This window comes from Rhipicephalus microplus, chromosome 10 (assembly GCF_043290135.1).
Source record: "Rhipicephalus microplus isolate Deutch F79 chromosome 10, USDA_Rmic, whole genome shotgun sequence".
In the NCBI taxonomy this organism is placed as follows: domain Eukaryota; kingdom Metazoa; phylum Arthropoda; class Arachnida; order Ixodida; family Ixodidae; genus Rhipicephalus; species Rhipicephalus microplus.
Genome location: NC_134709.1, coordinates 46,564,900 through 46,579,975, shown reverse-complemented (window position 1 = coordinate 46,579,975; position 15,076 = coordinate 46,564,900). Strand labels below are relative to the sequence as shown.

General features: G+C 45.6%; 1 protein-coding gene and 8 non-coding genes across 9 annotated transcripts; 3 read left to right on the top strand and 6 right to left on the bottom strand.

Moving 5' to 3' along the window:
* Positions 1–634: 634 nt before the first annotated feature.
* On the bottom strand, positions 635–707 carry TRNAT-CGU (transfer RNA threonine (anticodon CGU)). The gene has a single exon. It is a non-coding gene; the product is annotated as a tRNA-Thr (tRNA).
* A 382-nt stretch (positions 708–1,089) lies between these two features.
* On the bottom strand, positions 1,090–1,162 carry TRNAT-CGU (transfer RNA threonine (anticodon CGU)). The gene has a single exon. It is a non-coding gene; the product is annotated as a tRNA-Thr (tRNA).
* Positions 1,163–1,544: 382 nt separating this feature from the next.
* Positions 1,545–1,617, bottom strand: TRNAT-CGU (transfer RNA threonine (anticodon CGU)). Its single transcript has one exon. It is a non-coding gene; the product is annotated as a tRNA-Thr (tRNA).
* A 1,331-nt stretch (positions 1,618–2,948) lies between these two features.
* TRNAT-CGU (transfer RNA threonine (anticodon CGU)) lies at positions 2,949–3,021 on the bottom strand. Its single transcript has one exon. It is a non-coding gene; the product is annotated as a tRNA-Thr (tRNA).
* A 2,202-nt stretch (positions 3,022–5,223) lies between these two features.
* On the bottom strand, positions 5,224–5,296 carry TRNAT-CGU (transfer RNA threonine (anticodon CGU)). The gene has a single exon. It is a non-coding gene; the product is annotated as a tRNA-Thr (tRNA).
* A 382-nt stretch (positions 5,297–5,678) lies between these two features.
* TRNAT-CGU (transfer RNA threonine (anticodon CGU)) lies at positions 5,679–5,751 on the bottom strand. Its single transcript has one exon. It is a non-coding gene; the product is annotated as a tRNA-Thr (tRNA).
* Positions 5,752–6,827: 1,076 nt separating this feature from the next.
* Positions 6,828–6,900, top strand: TRNAT-CGU (transfer RNA threonine (anticodon CGU)). Its single transcript has one exon. It is a non-coding gene; the product is annotated as a tRNA-Thr (tRNA).
* A 382-nt stretch (positions 6,901–7,282) lies between these two features.
* On the top strand, positions 7,283–7,355 carry TRNAT-CGU (transfer RNA threonine (anticodon CGU)). Its single transcript has one exon. It is a non-coding gene; the product is annotated as a tRNA-Thr (tRNA).
* Positions 7,356–7,821: 466 nt separating this feature from the next.
* Positions 7,822–11,887, top strand: LOC119181719 (ubiquitin-conjugating enzyme E2 Z). Its single transcript, XM_075874754.1, has 2 exons — positions 7,822–8,275; positions 11,234–11,887. The coding sequence occupies exons 1-2, from the start codon at positions 7,928–7,930 to the stop codon at positions 11,699–11,701; spliced, it is 816 nt and encodes a 271-aa protein (XP_075730869.1). The 5' UTR covers positions 7,822–7,927; the 3' UTR covers positions 11,702–11,887.
* The last annotated feature ends 3,189 nt before the right edge of the window (positions 11,888–15,076 follow it).

Genomic DNA, 15,076 nt, shown 5'->3' with positions numbered 1-15,076 from the left:
TATATATATATATATATATATATATATATATATATATATATATATATATATATATATATATATATATATATATATATATATATATATATATATATATATATATATATATATATATATATATATATAGTGGGAGTAATAATTCAATGGTCCAGTTGTTAGTCTTCGTGAAGGTATGGGATATGGCACAACGCGAGCGTTGTCAACAAGGATAAATATATTTATTTCCCAACAGTTTCAGGAGGGGTCCTCCCTTCATCAGGGGATGAGTTCCTCTGATGAGTCCTCATCCCCTGATGAAGGGAGGACCCCTCCCAAAACTGTTGGGAAATAAATATATTTATCCTTGTTGACAACACTCCCGTTGTGCCATATCCCATACCTATATATATATATATATATATATATATATATATATATATATATATATATATATATATATATATGTATATATATATATATATATATATATATATATATAAGGGAAAGAAATGTATACCTAAGGGCTCGTTGTTCCGTGTTTTAACACAATATTAATGAGATATAACAGACAGTAATGCCAAGGAATGTACAGGGGAAGTTATTAAAACCAATGGAATGTAAATAAGAAGAAAGAAAAGTGGATGAAAAAATTACCAACTGTGAGCAGGAATCGAACCTACGACCTTCGAATTACGCGTTCGATGCTCTAACCACTGAGCTATCACAGTGGCCCTCCCTCCATCCACTTTTTTGGGTTTATCTGTGAATTTAAAAGTAGGAGCGACAGTCAGCGCCATCTATAATCCAAACAACGAGTGTGAAAACACTCTTATGCGCATGTTTGGCGTCACGTAGCACGTGAACTTATTATGAGCGGGCAGCTGATTAATTGTCCCTCTTATACAACCTAAACACACCAAGTCTGCCAGTACGAGACCCTCGTTCAATGAAATAAGGGAAAGAAGTGTATACCTAAGGGCTCGTTTTTCCGTGTTTTAACACAATATTAATGAGATATAACAGACAGTAATGCCAAGGAATGTACAGGGGAAGTTATTAAAACCAATGGAATGTAAATAAGAAGAAAGAAAAGTGGATGAAAAAATTACCAACTGTGAGCAGGAATCGAACCTACGACCTTCGAATTACGCGTTCGATGCTCTAACCACTGAGCTATCACAGCGGCCCTCCCTCCATCCACTTTTTTGGGTTTATCTGAGAATTTAGAAGTAGGAGCGACAGTCAGCGCCATCTATAAGCCAAACAACGAGTTTGAAAACACTCTTATGCGCATGTTTGGCGTCACGTAGCACGTGAACTTATTATGAGCGGGCAGCTGATTAATTGTCCCTCTTATACAACCTAAACACACCAAGTCTGCCAGTACGAGACCCTCGTTCAATGAAATAAGGGGAAGAAGTGTATACCTAAGGGCTCGTTTTTCCGTGTTTTAACACAATATTAATGAGATATAACAGACAGTAATGCCAAGGAATGTACAGGGGAAGTTATTAAAACCAATGGAATGTAAATAAAAAGAAAGAAAAGTGGATGAAAAAATTACCAACTGTGAGCAGGAATCGAACCTACGACCTTCGAATTACGCGTTCGATGCTCTAACCACTGAGCTATCACAGCGGCCCTCCCTCCATCCACTTTTTTGGGTTTATCTGTGAATTTAGAAGTAGGAGCGACAGTCAGCGCCATCTATAAGCCAAACAACGAGTGTGAAAACACTCTTATGCGCATGTTTGGCGTCACGTAGCACGTGAACTTATTATGAGCGGGCAGCTGATTAATTGTCCCTCTTATACAACCTAAACACACCAAGTTTGCCACTACGAGACCCTCGTTCAATGAAATAAGGGAAAGAAGTGTATACCTAAGGGCTCGTTTTTCCGTGTTTTAACACAATATTAATGAGATATAACAGACAGTAATGCCAAGGAATGTATAGGGGAAGTTATTAAAACCAATGGAATGTAAATAAGAAGAAAGAAAAGTGGATGAAAAAATTACCAACTGTGAGCAGGAATCGAACCTACGACTTTCGAGTTACGCGTTCGATGCTCTAACCACTGAGCTATCACTGCGGCCCTCCCTCCATCCACTTTTTTGGGTTTATCTGTGAATTTAGAAGTAGGAGCGACAGTCAGCGCCATCTATAAGCCAAACAACGAGTGTGAAAACACTCTTATGCGCATGTTTGGCGTCACGTAGCACGTGAACTTATTATGAGCGGGCAGCTGATTAATTGTCCCTCTTATACAACCTAAACACACCAAGTCTGCCAGTACGAGACCCTCGTTCAATGAAATAAGGGAAAGAAGTGTATACCTAAGGGCTCGTTTTTCCGTGTTTTAACACAATATTAATGAGATATAACAGACAGTAATGCCAAGGAATGTACAGGGGAAGTTATTAAAACCAATGGAATGTAAATAAGAAGAAAGAAAAGTGGATGAAAAAATTACCAACTGTGAGCAGGAATCGAACCTACGAACTTGGAATTACGCGTTCGATGCTCTAACCACTGAGCTATCACAGCTTTTTTTTTTCTTTCTTTATTGTACTGAGCTATCACAGCGGCCCTCCCTCCATCCACTTTTCTGGGTTTATCTGTGAATTTAGAAGTAGGAGCGACAGTCAGCGCCATCTATAAGCCAAACAACGAGTGTGAAAAAACTCTTATGCGCATGTTTGGCGTCACGTAGCACGTGAACCTATTATGAGCGGGCAGCTGATTAATTGTCCCTCTTATACAACTTAAACACACCAAGTCTGCCAGTACGAGACCCCCGTTCAATGAAATAAGGGAAAGAAGTGTATACCTAAGGGCTCGTTTTTCCGTGTTTTAACACAATATTAATGAGATATAACAGACAGTAATGCCAAGGAATGTACAGGGGAAGTTATTAAAACCAATGGAATGTAAATAAGAAGAAAGAAAAGTGGATGAAAAAATTACCAACTGTGAGCAGGAATCGAACCTACGACCTTCGAATTACGCGTTCGATGCTCTAACCACTGAGCTATCACAGCGGCCCTCCCTCCATCCACTTTTTTGAGTTTATCTGTGAATTTAGAAGTAGGAGCGACAGTCAGCGCCATCTATAAGCCAAACAACGAGTGTGAAAACACTCTTATGCGCATGTTTGGCGTCACGTAGCACGTGAACTTATTATGAGCGGGCAGCTGATTAATTGTCCCTCTTATACAACCTAAACACACCAAGTCTGCCAGTACGAGACTCTCGTTCAATGAAATAAGGGAAAGAAGTGTATACCTAAGGGCTAGTTTTTCCGTGTTTTAACACAATATTAATGAGATATAACAGACAGTAATGCCAAGGAATGTACAGGGGAAGTTATTAAAACCAATGGAATGTAAATAAGAAGAAAGAAAAGTGGATGAAAAAATTACCAACTGTGAGCAGGAATTGAACCTACAACCTTCGAATTACGCGTTCGATGCTCTAACCACTGAGCTATCACAGCGGCCCTCCCTCCATCCGCTTTTTTTGGTTTATCTGTGAATTTAGAAGTAGGAGCGACAGTCAGCCCCATCTATAAGCCAAACAACGAGTGTGAAAACACTCTTATGCGCATGTTTGGCGTCACGTAGCACGTGAACTTATTATGAGCGGGCAGCTGATTAATTGTCCCTCTTATACAACCTAAACACACCAAGTCTGCCAGTACGAGACCCTCGTTCAATGAAATAAGGGAAAGAAGTGTATACCTAAGGGCTCGTTTTTCCGTGTTTTAACACAATATTAATGAGATATAACAGACAGTAATGCCAAGGAATGTACAGGGGAAGTTATTAAAACCAATGGAATGTAAATAAGAAGAAAGAAAAGTGGATGAAAAAATTACCAACTGTGAGCAGGAATCGAACCTACGACCTTCCAGTTACGCGTTCGATGCTCTGACCACTGAGCTATCACAGCGGCCCTCCCTCCATCCACTTTTTTGGGTTTATCTGTGAATTTAGAAGTAGGAGCGACAGTCAGCGCCATCTATAAGCCAAACAACGAGTGTGAAAACACTCTTATGCGCATGTTTGGCGTCACGTAGCACGTGAACTTATTATGAGCGGGCAGCTGATTAATTGTCCCTCTTATACAACCTAAACACACTAAGTCTCCCAGTACGAGACCCTCGTTCAATGAAATAAGGGAAAGAAGTGTATACCTAAGGGCTCGTTTTTCCGTGTTTTAACACAATATTAATGAGATATAACAGACAGTAATGCCAAGGAATGTACAGGGGAAGTTATTAAAACCAATGGAATGTAAATAAGAAGAAAGAAAAGTGGATGAAAAAATTAGCAACTGTGAGCAGGAATCGAACCTACGACCTTGGAATTACGCGTTCGATGCTCTAACCACTGAGCTATCACAGCGGCCCTCCCTCCATCCACTTTTTTGGGTTTATCTGTGAATTTAGAAGTAGGAGCGACAGTCAGTGCCATCTATAAGCCAAACAACGAGTGTGAAAACACTCTTATGCGCATGTTTGGCGTCACGTAGCACGTGAACTTATTATGAGCGGGCAGCTGATTAATTGTCCCTCTTATACAACCTAAACACACCAAGTCTGCCAGTACGAGACCCTCGTTCAATGAAATAAGGGAAAGAAGTGTATACCTAAGGGCTCGTTTTTCCGTGTTTTAACACAATATTAATGAGATATAACAGACAGTAATGCCAAGGAATGTACAGGGGAAGTTATTAAAACCAATGGAATGTAAATAAGAAGAAAGAAAAGTGGATGAAAAAATTACCAACTGTGAGCAGGAATCGAACCTACGACCTTTGAATTACGCGTTCGATGCTCTAACCACTGAGCTATCACAGCGGCCCTCCCTCCATCCACTTTTTTGGGTTTATCTGTGAATTTAGAAGTAGGAGCGACAGTCAGCGCCATCTATAAGCCAAACAACGAGTGTGAAAACACTCTTATGCGCATGTTTGGCGTCACGTAGCACGTGAACTTATTATGAGCGGGCAGCTGATTAATTGTCCCTCTTATACAACCTAAACACACCAAGTCTGCCAGTACAAGACCCTCGTTCAATCAAATAAGGGAAAGAAGTGTATACCTAAGGGCTCGTTTTTCCGTGTTTTAACACAATATTAATGAGATATAACAGACAGTAATGCCAAGGAATGTACAGGGGAAGTTATTAAAACCAATGGAATGTAAATAAGAAGAAAGAAAAGCGGATGAAAAAATTACCAACTGTGAGCAGGAATCGAACCTACGACCTTCGAATTACGCGTTCGATGCTCTAACCACTGAGCTATCACAGCGGCCCTCCCTCCATTCACTTTTTTGGGTTTATCTGTGAATTTAGAAGTAGCAGCGACAGTCAGCGCCATCTATAAGCCAAACAAGGAGTGTGAAAACACTCTTATGCGCATGTTTGGCGTCACGTAGCACGTGAACTTATTATGAGCGGGCAGCTGATTAATTGTCCCTTTTATACAACCTAAACACACCAAGTCTGCCAGTACGAGACCCTCATTCAATGAAATAAGGGAAAGAAGTGTATACCTAAGGGCTCGTTTTTCCGTGTTTTAACACAATATTAATGAGATATAACAGACAGTAATGCCAAGGAATGTACAGGGGAAGTTATTAAAACCAATGGAATGTAAATAAGAAGAAAGAAAAGTGGATGAAGAAATTACCAACTGTGAGCAGGAATCGAACCTACGACCTTCGAATTACGCGTTCGATGCTCTAACCACTGAGCTATCACAGCGGCCCTCCCTCCATCCGCTTTTTTTTTGGTTTATCTGTGAATTTAGAAGTAGGAGCGACAGTCAGCCCCATCTATAAGCCAAACAACGAGTGTGAAAACACTCTTATGCGCATGTTTGGCGTCACGTAGCACGTGAACTTATTATGAGCGGGCAGCTGATTAACTGTCCCTCTAATACAACCTAAACACACCAAGTCTGCCAGTACGAGACCCTGCCAGTTCGATTCCTGCTCACAGTTGGTAATTTTTTCATCCACTTTTCTTTCTTCTTATTTACATTCCATTGGTTTTAATAACTTCCCCTGTACATTCCTTGGCATTACTGTCTGTTATATCTCATTAATATTGTGTTAAAACACGGAAAAACGAGCCCTTAGGTATACACTTCTTTCCCTTATTTCATTGAACGAGGGTCTCGTACTGGCAGACTTGGTGTGTTTAGGTTGTATAAGAGGGACAATTAATCAGCTGCCCGCTCATAATAAGTTCACGTGCTACGTGACGCCAAACATGCGCATAAGAGTGTTTTCACACTCGTTGTTTGGCTTATAGATGGCGCTGACTGTCGCTCCTACTTCTAAATTCACAGATAAACCCAAAAAAGTGGATGGAGGGAGGGCCGCTGTGATAGCTCAGTGGTTAGAGCATCGAACGCGTAACTCGAAGGTCGTAGGCTCGATTCCTGCTAACAATTGGTAATTTTTTCATCCACTTTTCTTTCTTCTTATTTACATTCCATTGGTTTTAATAACTTCCCCTGTACATTCCTTGGCATTACTGTCTGTTATATCTCATTAATATTGTGTTAAAACACGGAAAAACGAGCCCTTAGGTATACACTTCTTTCCCTTATTTCATTGAACGAGGGTCTCGTACTGGCAGACTTGGTGTGTTTAGGTTGTATAAGAGGGACAATTAATCAGCTGCCCGCTCGTAATAAGTTCACGTGCTACGTGACGCCAAACATGCGCATAAGAGTGTTTTCACACTCGTTGTTTGGCTTGTAGATGGCGCTGACTGTCGCTCCTACTTCTAAATTCACAGATAAACCCAAAAAAGTGGATGGAGGGAGGGCCGCTGTGATAGCTCAGTGGTTAGAGCATCGAACGCGTAATTCGAAGGTCGTAGGTTCGATTCCTGCTCACAGTTGGTAATTTTTTCATCCACTTTTCTTTCTTTTTATTTACATTCCATTGGTTTTAATAACTTCCCCTGTACATTCCTTGGCATTACTGTCTGTTATATCTCATTAATATTGTGTTAAAACACGGAAAAACGAGCCCTTAGGTATACACTTCTTTCCCTTATTTCGTTGAACGAGGGTCTCGTACTGGCAGACTTGGTGTGTTTAGGTTGTATAAGAGGGACAATTAATCAGCTGCCCACTCATAATAAGTTCACGTGCTACGTGACGCCGAACATGCGCATAAGAGTGTTTTCACACTCGTTGTTTGGCTTATAGATGGCGCTGACTGTCGCTCCTACTTCTAAATTCACAGATAAACCCAAAAAAGTGGATGGAGGGAGGGCCGCTGTGATAGCTCAGTGGTTAGAGCATCGAACGCGTAATTCGAAGGTCGTAGGTTCGATTCCTGCTCACAGTTGGTAATTTTTTCATCCACTTTTCTTTCTTCTTATTTACATTCCATTGGTTTTAATAACTTCCCCTGTACTTTCCTTGGCATTACTGTCTGTTATATCTCATATATATATATATATATATATATATATATATATATATATATATATATATATATATATACATACATATATAGGTAATAGTGAAAAGAATAACAGAAATGTTGACTTTTCGTAATTCATCATTGAGAAAAATCGGATGAATTAGTTTCTACTGAATGTGCCACCGACGACCACCTCATCAACAAAGCGCACAATGATTGATATTACGTAGAGGCCCGTAACGCATGTAATTGTCGTCCTCGTCAGGTGTGGTGCCATCAACGTCAACGTATATAGTCTTCGTCAGGCGTGTTGCCACGCGCAGCGGTTGGGCGATAATAAGGTTCAGTGTGGCCAATCCCCCTTGTGGGTATGAGCCAAGATCTTGTAGGCGACAAGACAAGACAACACCGGCAGATTCTCTTAATCGGTCCAGCTGTCTGCAGCGCACCACCACCCTCCCGTACAGCTGGTGGTACGAAAGGTGGCCTACGCCATGGCGAGCTCCAAAGCGAGCAGCAACAGCTTGATGGTAGCCTCCTGGGACCCGATGCAGTACATCAACGAGCAGCCGAAACCTTCGTGTCTCACGAGGGTGACGCGGGACATTGCGGAGATGAACGCCGATCCGCTGCCGGGGATCTTCATTTCTCCAGAAGAGATCGACCTCACCAGGATCCACGCCATCGTGGTGGGACCCCAAGGAACGCCGTACGAGGGCGGGTTCTTCCACTTCTTCATGAAGTGCCCCCCGAACTACCCGGTTGTTCCTCCCCAGGTGCGCATTATGACCACGGACGCTGGCAGAGTGCGCTTCAACCCGAACCTATACGCGTGCGGAAAGGTATGTAGGTTGGGCTTTCTTACAGTGTGGTTAAATCGGGCGCAATGCAATTGTCAGTCTAATGAAGGCATGGCTAACAATAGCTTTTACAGCAAAAACGTTTGAGAGATGAAAGGGGCCATTTTTGCCATTATCCTGCTGCCCGAAATAGGAAAAAAAAGAGACTTAAGAGAAAAATCCTGGAAAGTCTGGGAGTTCCAACGTGACTCCTCTTCATGGCATCCCACCACAGAATCATGACGGTGCTCGATATTTTATGCAAAAAGACCCTATAGACGCGTTATCTCGGGCAAAAAAAAACCACGTTAACATTTGTAGTACAGGTTTGTAAAAGAGCAAAATAGAACTAGGCGTCCGACAATACCAACTGCGTACCGAGTGGGTTGTTCAATGCTTCCAGCCCATTACAAGGGACTCAGCTAAAATTCTTCCTCAGCAGCCACCGATGACCACCTCATCGACAAAGCGCACAAATATTGCGCTACTTCCCCAACGTTTTAGGGGCGAAGTTTCTTAAGGCGCGGGCTGTGCGTCCCCTGTATGTAGCCACCTCTCGTTTAGTTCTTGCAGCCTTCACTAGATGGCGGTACTTGTAGCTGATGATGAAAAGATGCAAGATGTTATAAACTAGACGATGGTACTTGTAGTTGATGATGAAAGATGTGAGATGTTATAGAATAGAAATGATGTCAAATATGGCGCGTGTCGTTGGTGGAAGGCAATCGTTCCATCTATAGTGCGACAACGTACGCTAGGGGGAGCGCTGTAATAAAATCGAGTGGGCAAAATGTACTGAGAATTCATGGTTTACAGGGTTCGCCTCCTGAGCTTCGCCCACTCATCATCATTCACTTCGTGAATATGGCGGCACTTTTTATGTGTGGACTTACTTTCACTGCCTGTTTTCGTACGTTACAGGTATGCATGATTCGTTTTTGCGGTTTCACGTAGTGGACGGCCCTGGGTAATTTAGGCCAAGAGGAATTCTTCAACGTGCTCTGAAATCACACAGCACGTGGACCTCTGGCATGTGATCTGTTTTAACTGTGACCACTTCTTACGGCATTGACACCGAGAATTGCGCTTAGGCAGCCAAGCTTCGGATTTCCAGGACTCTGTGGCACCTTATAAGGAGTGAATACGTCTGAACTTATAACACATAACAAAAGAACACCCTCTCCTTTGATAAATGATTGCCAAAAAAGTGCCAAAAAATGTAGAATTACACGTATGTGCCAGCCCTCGTGCACAATCAATTTAAAAATATCACCCTATAGACGAGTCATACAAAATGCGCGTTATTTTGTGAAAAAAAACATCAATATTTTACAGTATTGACATACCATTGCCCGAGTAAAAGTGATTCCGAATATGTTCGATATTCGTGCTGATGATGATGTGTGGGGTTTAACGTCCCAAAACCACCATATGATTATGAGAGACGCCGTAGTGGAGGGCTCCGGAAATTTTGACCACCTGGGGTTCTTTAACGTGCACCCAAATCTGAGCACATGGGCCTCGACATTTCCGCCTCCATCGGAAATGCAGCCGCCGCAGCCGGGATTTGAACCCGCGACCTGCGGGTCAGCAGCCGAGTACCTTAGCCACTAGACCACCGCGGCGGGGCTCGATATTCGTGCTAGCCGAAGTGGTGGCGTGGAAATGATCGCAGGGAACCGCAGCAAATTGGTAAGAATATTCAACGAGAAAGAACGCTTCGATAATCCGATGCTCTGTTCCAACCGAATAAGGCCATTGCCACTGGAAAAAGAATACTAGCGAAAATTGCACTAAGCAAAAAAATGGCAGCATATCCAAGGAGTGAATGATGGAGAGTGGGGCGAAGCATTCGTCCGTCCATGTGTCCGTCTGAGTGACCGTCCATGCGTTTGTTCATGCGCCCGTCCCTGCGTTCGTTCATGCATCCGCCCCTGCGTCCTTTCATGCGTCCATCCATGCATCTGTCTGTGTGTCCGTTCGTCCATCTATTCAACACTCCAAGTCCCACCATCTCGCATCTTTTTATCATATATTCCCCACATAGAAGCACCGCCATTCAGTGGACATTCCAAGGACTGAAGGAGAGGTGGCACACGCACACTTTCTTACGGCTTGCGCTTCGGGTCTACTTCCCACCTTCAACCACCTTGAGTTCATGGTATATACTAGTTCACTGTATTCATGGCACTGCGGCCCAATGCTCGCTTAACTTTTCTAAAACCAAAGAGGTTACGCCCAGGGAGTATAACGTAGCAACTTTTTCCTGTCAGATAGTGCTCAATGTACATGCCAGTGGCTGATAATGTGAAATGAGAGACAGGAGGATTCAGCTTTTAATTTCTTATGGCTTGCGCTTCGTATCTGCTTCCCCCCTTTAACCACCTCGAATTCATTCATAGTATATACTAGTTCATTGTATTCATGGCCCTGCGGCTCAACGCTGACTAAACTTTTCTAAAACTAAGGAGGTTACACCCAGCGAGTATAATGTAGCAACCCTTTCTTGTCCAATAGTGCTCAATGTACACGCCAATGGCTGCTAATGGGGATCGGAGCGTGCGCATTGACTAAAAGCCGAATGCTCCTGTCCCTCATTCCGCATTAACAGCCATTGGCATGTACATTGAGCACTATTTTTTATTGTTAAACAACGCACAGAAGAAATCTCTCACTGGCACCACCTTGGAGGTCAAATGTTATACCTATAACGGGTATGTGCCACTGGTGGTTACGTACTACGAGGGACGCACAAGTCACGCCATAAGTAGCTTTGCCCCTAAAAGAACGTTACTGTCGGTACACCGCAAGGTACCATAAAGTGCATATCGACGACTTCTTGCGTTGTATAAATGTGCACTGCGGCCGTGGCTCATCTGTACTCCAAACCGCACACAACAAAATTGTCACCTGACACTCAAACCACGAATTGAGCAACAACAAACAGATTTCACCTCGCAGGTCTGCCTCAGCATTCTGGAAACTTTCCCAGGACCTGCGTGGAGCCCGGTACAAAACATCGGCACCGTACTCATCTCCATACAGTCGCTGATGAACGAGGAGCCGTACTACAATGAACCGTGTGCAACGCCACTGCCGGTATTGGCCGCACGATACAGCGACAGAGTGCGCCACGACACCGTCAGGGTGGCCATTTGCGACGCCGTGGAGGCGTGCCTCCGGGATGAGCCGCCCTACCCGGCGTACCTTGCGAGCGTGGTCCTGAAGACGTTAGCCGACTCGTACGACAAGTACGAGGACATGGTGAAGCGCCTGGTCGACCTAAACAACTCCTGGCGGTTGTCGTGGATCCTGGGGATGGCGCCCACGTACGGGTACGAGCCGCTGCTGACGCGCCTGAAGGAGCTCGGCCCACGGGTCAAGGACAAGATCGCGGCGGATGCCGCTGCTGATGTAAACGCGCAATGAGGTGCAGCACCGGTGGCACAGCGAACACATCGCGATTCACATTTGAAATGAAAAAAAAAAATGATGTAGAACGAAATTCAAAATATATACAAACACGAAATCTGGGGTCTGGTTTCTAGATTTTATAAGCCGAAATTTTGCAAGCAACCAGAGTTGCTTTACTATTCCGACGCACTGTTTGGACATGAATAAAAGCCCAAAATGACAGGAAGGACACACACGTTGTGTTCCTCGTCTTCAAACAACGCGTCGCAAGTGTCGGCTATGTACGACTAACTATAGCACATAGCACCTATACTCTGGCCCTTCTGATTGATTGATTTATATGTGGGGTTTAACGTCCCAAAACCACCATATGATTGTGAGAGATGCCGTAGTGGAGTGCTCCGGAAATTTCGACCACCTGGGGTTCTTTAGCGTGCGCCCAAATCTGAGCACTGTTATGCCAGCGAGTCCTCGTCAAACGTCCGTGCCTCGGAAAAAGGCAATCTGGGTCAAGGCCAGCCCGCAGTCTGCCTGGCGCGATCAACTCGACGGAGTGAACACGCGCGGCGCCTCTCTCGCCCACGTGCATTGAGTCATCGGCGCACGTGACAGCGAGCCGGCGTTCTCGTGCCTGGTGGTCTGACGCATGGCGCGGCGACCCCCATTGGCGGAATCTGTCCGGACGACCAGCGGCGCTTCTGATTGGACATTTTGGTTGGACCCGGTGTAAATAAAAGAAGCCCTGCGGCGCGTCGCGATCGGCAGTCCTAGAGAGAGGAGTCCCCATGTCGGAGGGCCGACATGTGTGTGAGTCAGCGGTCTTAGGCGAAAGGCTGACCTATGTGTTAGAGAGGAGATCTCGGCTCTTCGAGTCTCTGTCGGCCCCAGTGCCGAAATTGTAACGCCTCTGTATATATGCTGTACATAAACCTTGTTTGACTCACCGTCGTCTCGTCCGCTCGTCTGAACAGCTCTGCGCAGAAGCAGTCGCGAGCTGAGAAACATACGCTACCAAACGGCTGGTGACCTTCCCGGCGGAGTCGGAAGCAGTGGCGCCTCCGGGACCGCGTCGGCGTCGCCGTCTTTCGCAACAGTGGTGGCTTCGGTGGGATCGGTCCGCCGTTTCTCAACAGTGGAGGTCAGCGGCGGGATTTCGGAGGTGGCTTCGCAACAGTTGGTGGCAGCGGTGGGATCGGCCGGCGTCAGCGACATCGATGCGGTGAGTGCCTGATGTTTTCCCCTCAGTTCACCAGACTACTCTAGCTCAGGTTGTAGTAGTTTAGAGAAGGGCTGTGTGAAGCATTAGAGTGAGCTTTGATCGTTTCAAGCAAAGTCGAAGTGCTTTGAAACCAAAGTTAATGCGGAGGGGGTAAACACGGGAGAGTGAAAAGTTGCTTGCGCGTCTTGCTAGTTGACTTATAGTGGGTACGGCAAGTAAATTGTTAACAGGGGCAAACAGCAAGAGGCTAGTGTGAACGATGGAGAACCTTAAAGTGAAGGAACTCATCGAAATTTGTGAGGAACTCGGCATTACTTTGGGCCGTGCGAAACGAAAGCAAGCGATCCTTGAGATCATGAAGGATGAGGGAGTGTCGGCTGAGGAAGTCGATGAGGCCTGGGTGGATATTAAAGCACGCCGTGAGGAGGCTGAAAGGCGAGAAGTAGAAGCTCGCGAACGTGAGGAGGCTGAAAGGCGAGAAGCTCGTGAAGAGGCTGAAAGGCGCGAAGCTCGCGAACGTGAAGAAAGGCGCGAAGCTCGCGAACGTGAAGAAAGGCGAGAAGCTCGCGAACGCGAAGAAGCTGAAAGGCGCGAACGTCGCGAGGAGGCCGAGAGACAGGAGCGCCTCGAGATGAAACGAATAGAATTGGCAATCCTACAGTGTTCGCAGGCGCCTAGCGCAGCTTCTCCGACGATTCAGGTCAGCGGTATTAGAATTCGGGATCAACTGCCACCGTTCGCAGTGGGCGAGGACATGGCGAAGTATCTCGTCAAGTTTGAACACGTCTGTGAGCGAAATGCTTTGGAGCAGTCTCTTTGGGCGCAGAACCTGTTAGCTCTTCTTCCCGGCGAAGTGTCCGACGCATTAACTTGCTTGTCTAGGGAAGCGTTTGAGAGCTATGACGAGGTTAAGGAAGTGCTCTTGAGACGTTATAAGTTGTCACCCGAGGCTTTCAGGCAAAGGTTCCGGTATGCTGAAAAGGGAAATGAGTCACACGTTGACTTCGCGTTTCGTCTTAAAGCCGATTTAATTGAATGGCTCAAGGGCGAAGGTGTTTATGACGACCGCGATAAAGTGGTGGAATGCGTTGCATTGGAGCAATTCTACCGCTGCATCGAGGATAATGTCAGACTTTGGCTGCAGGACAGACTTGGGGAAGTACAGTTGAATAAGGCAGCTGAGTTAGCTGAGGAGTATTATACTCGCCAAAAGTTGCATAGCAGGGCAGCGCGCGTTGAAAAGGATGAAAGGAAAGAGGGCTTTTCAAGGAAACCTGATCAACGGAAACCCGCTCCGCACCGTAATTTCAAGAAGGACCCGTCTCTTACGAAGGACAGTGTAGGGGAAGGGCAAACAGAAGCGGAGAAATCGAGTGAGGTTTCTACCACACAGGCATTAGAACCGGAAAACAAACGGAAGCCGCTAATCTGCTACAACTGTAAAAAGGAAGGGCACATCGCGAGAAACTGTCAGGAAAAGTTTGCCTTCGCAACGATCCGAGAATCAGAAAAAAACATGCGGTTGTTGGAGCCGTATCTCCAAGAAATTAGGGTCAATGAGAAAACGTGCCGAGCACTTAGAGACTCAGCGGCAACCATGGACGTTGTCCATCCTTCATTGGTGTCTCCGGATGACTTCACAGGAGAATGCGCGTGGATCAGGCAAGTCGCCGAGGAGCAGAGTGTTCGCTTACCAATCGCCACCGTTGTCATTGAAGGCCCGTTCGGTAAGCTTTGCACCGAAGCGGCTGTGTCTGCCGCGCTGAATGGTCGTTTTTCTTATCTTTTCTCCAACGACTCGGAGCAGCTTCTCAAAGAGCAGGGCAAATCGTTCTTCCCCAACTTAGCGTGCATGGCTCCCACGCGATCGCAAGCGCGAAAGCTTTCGCGGAAGCTTGACTTGGTTTCATGCGGTGAACTCTCAAGTGACCTTGTCGGCGGGTCGACGGAACCCCAGAAGGGAAATTTTCCGCATGAGTCATGTGAGCAGTCACGCGAGCGGCCCGTCGCGGGAGCGGCCGGCGCGGTATGCGCTGGGGGAGACGACGTGACGCCATTGAGTCAGAGCGAGAGGGTTGCAACGCTCTCGCCTGTAGCGGAAAGTTGGAGCGAGCTGCCGAGAGTTGATCGAGAGACGCTCATTCGAGGGCAGCGTGAGGATCTCTCGATTG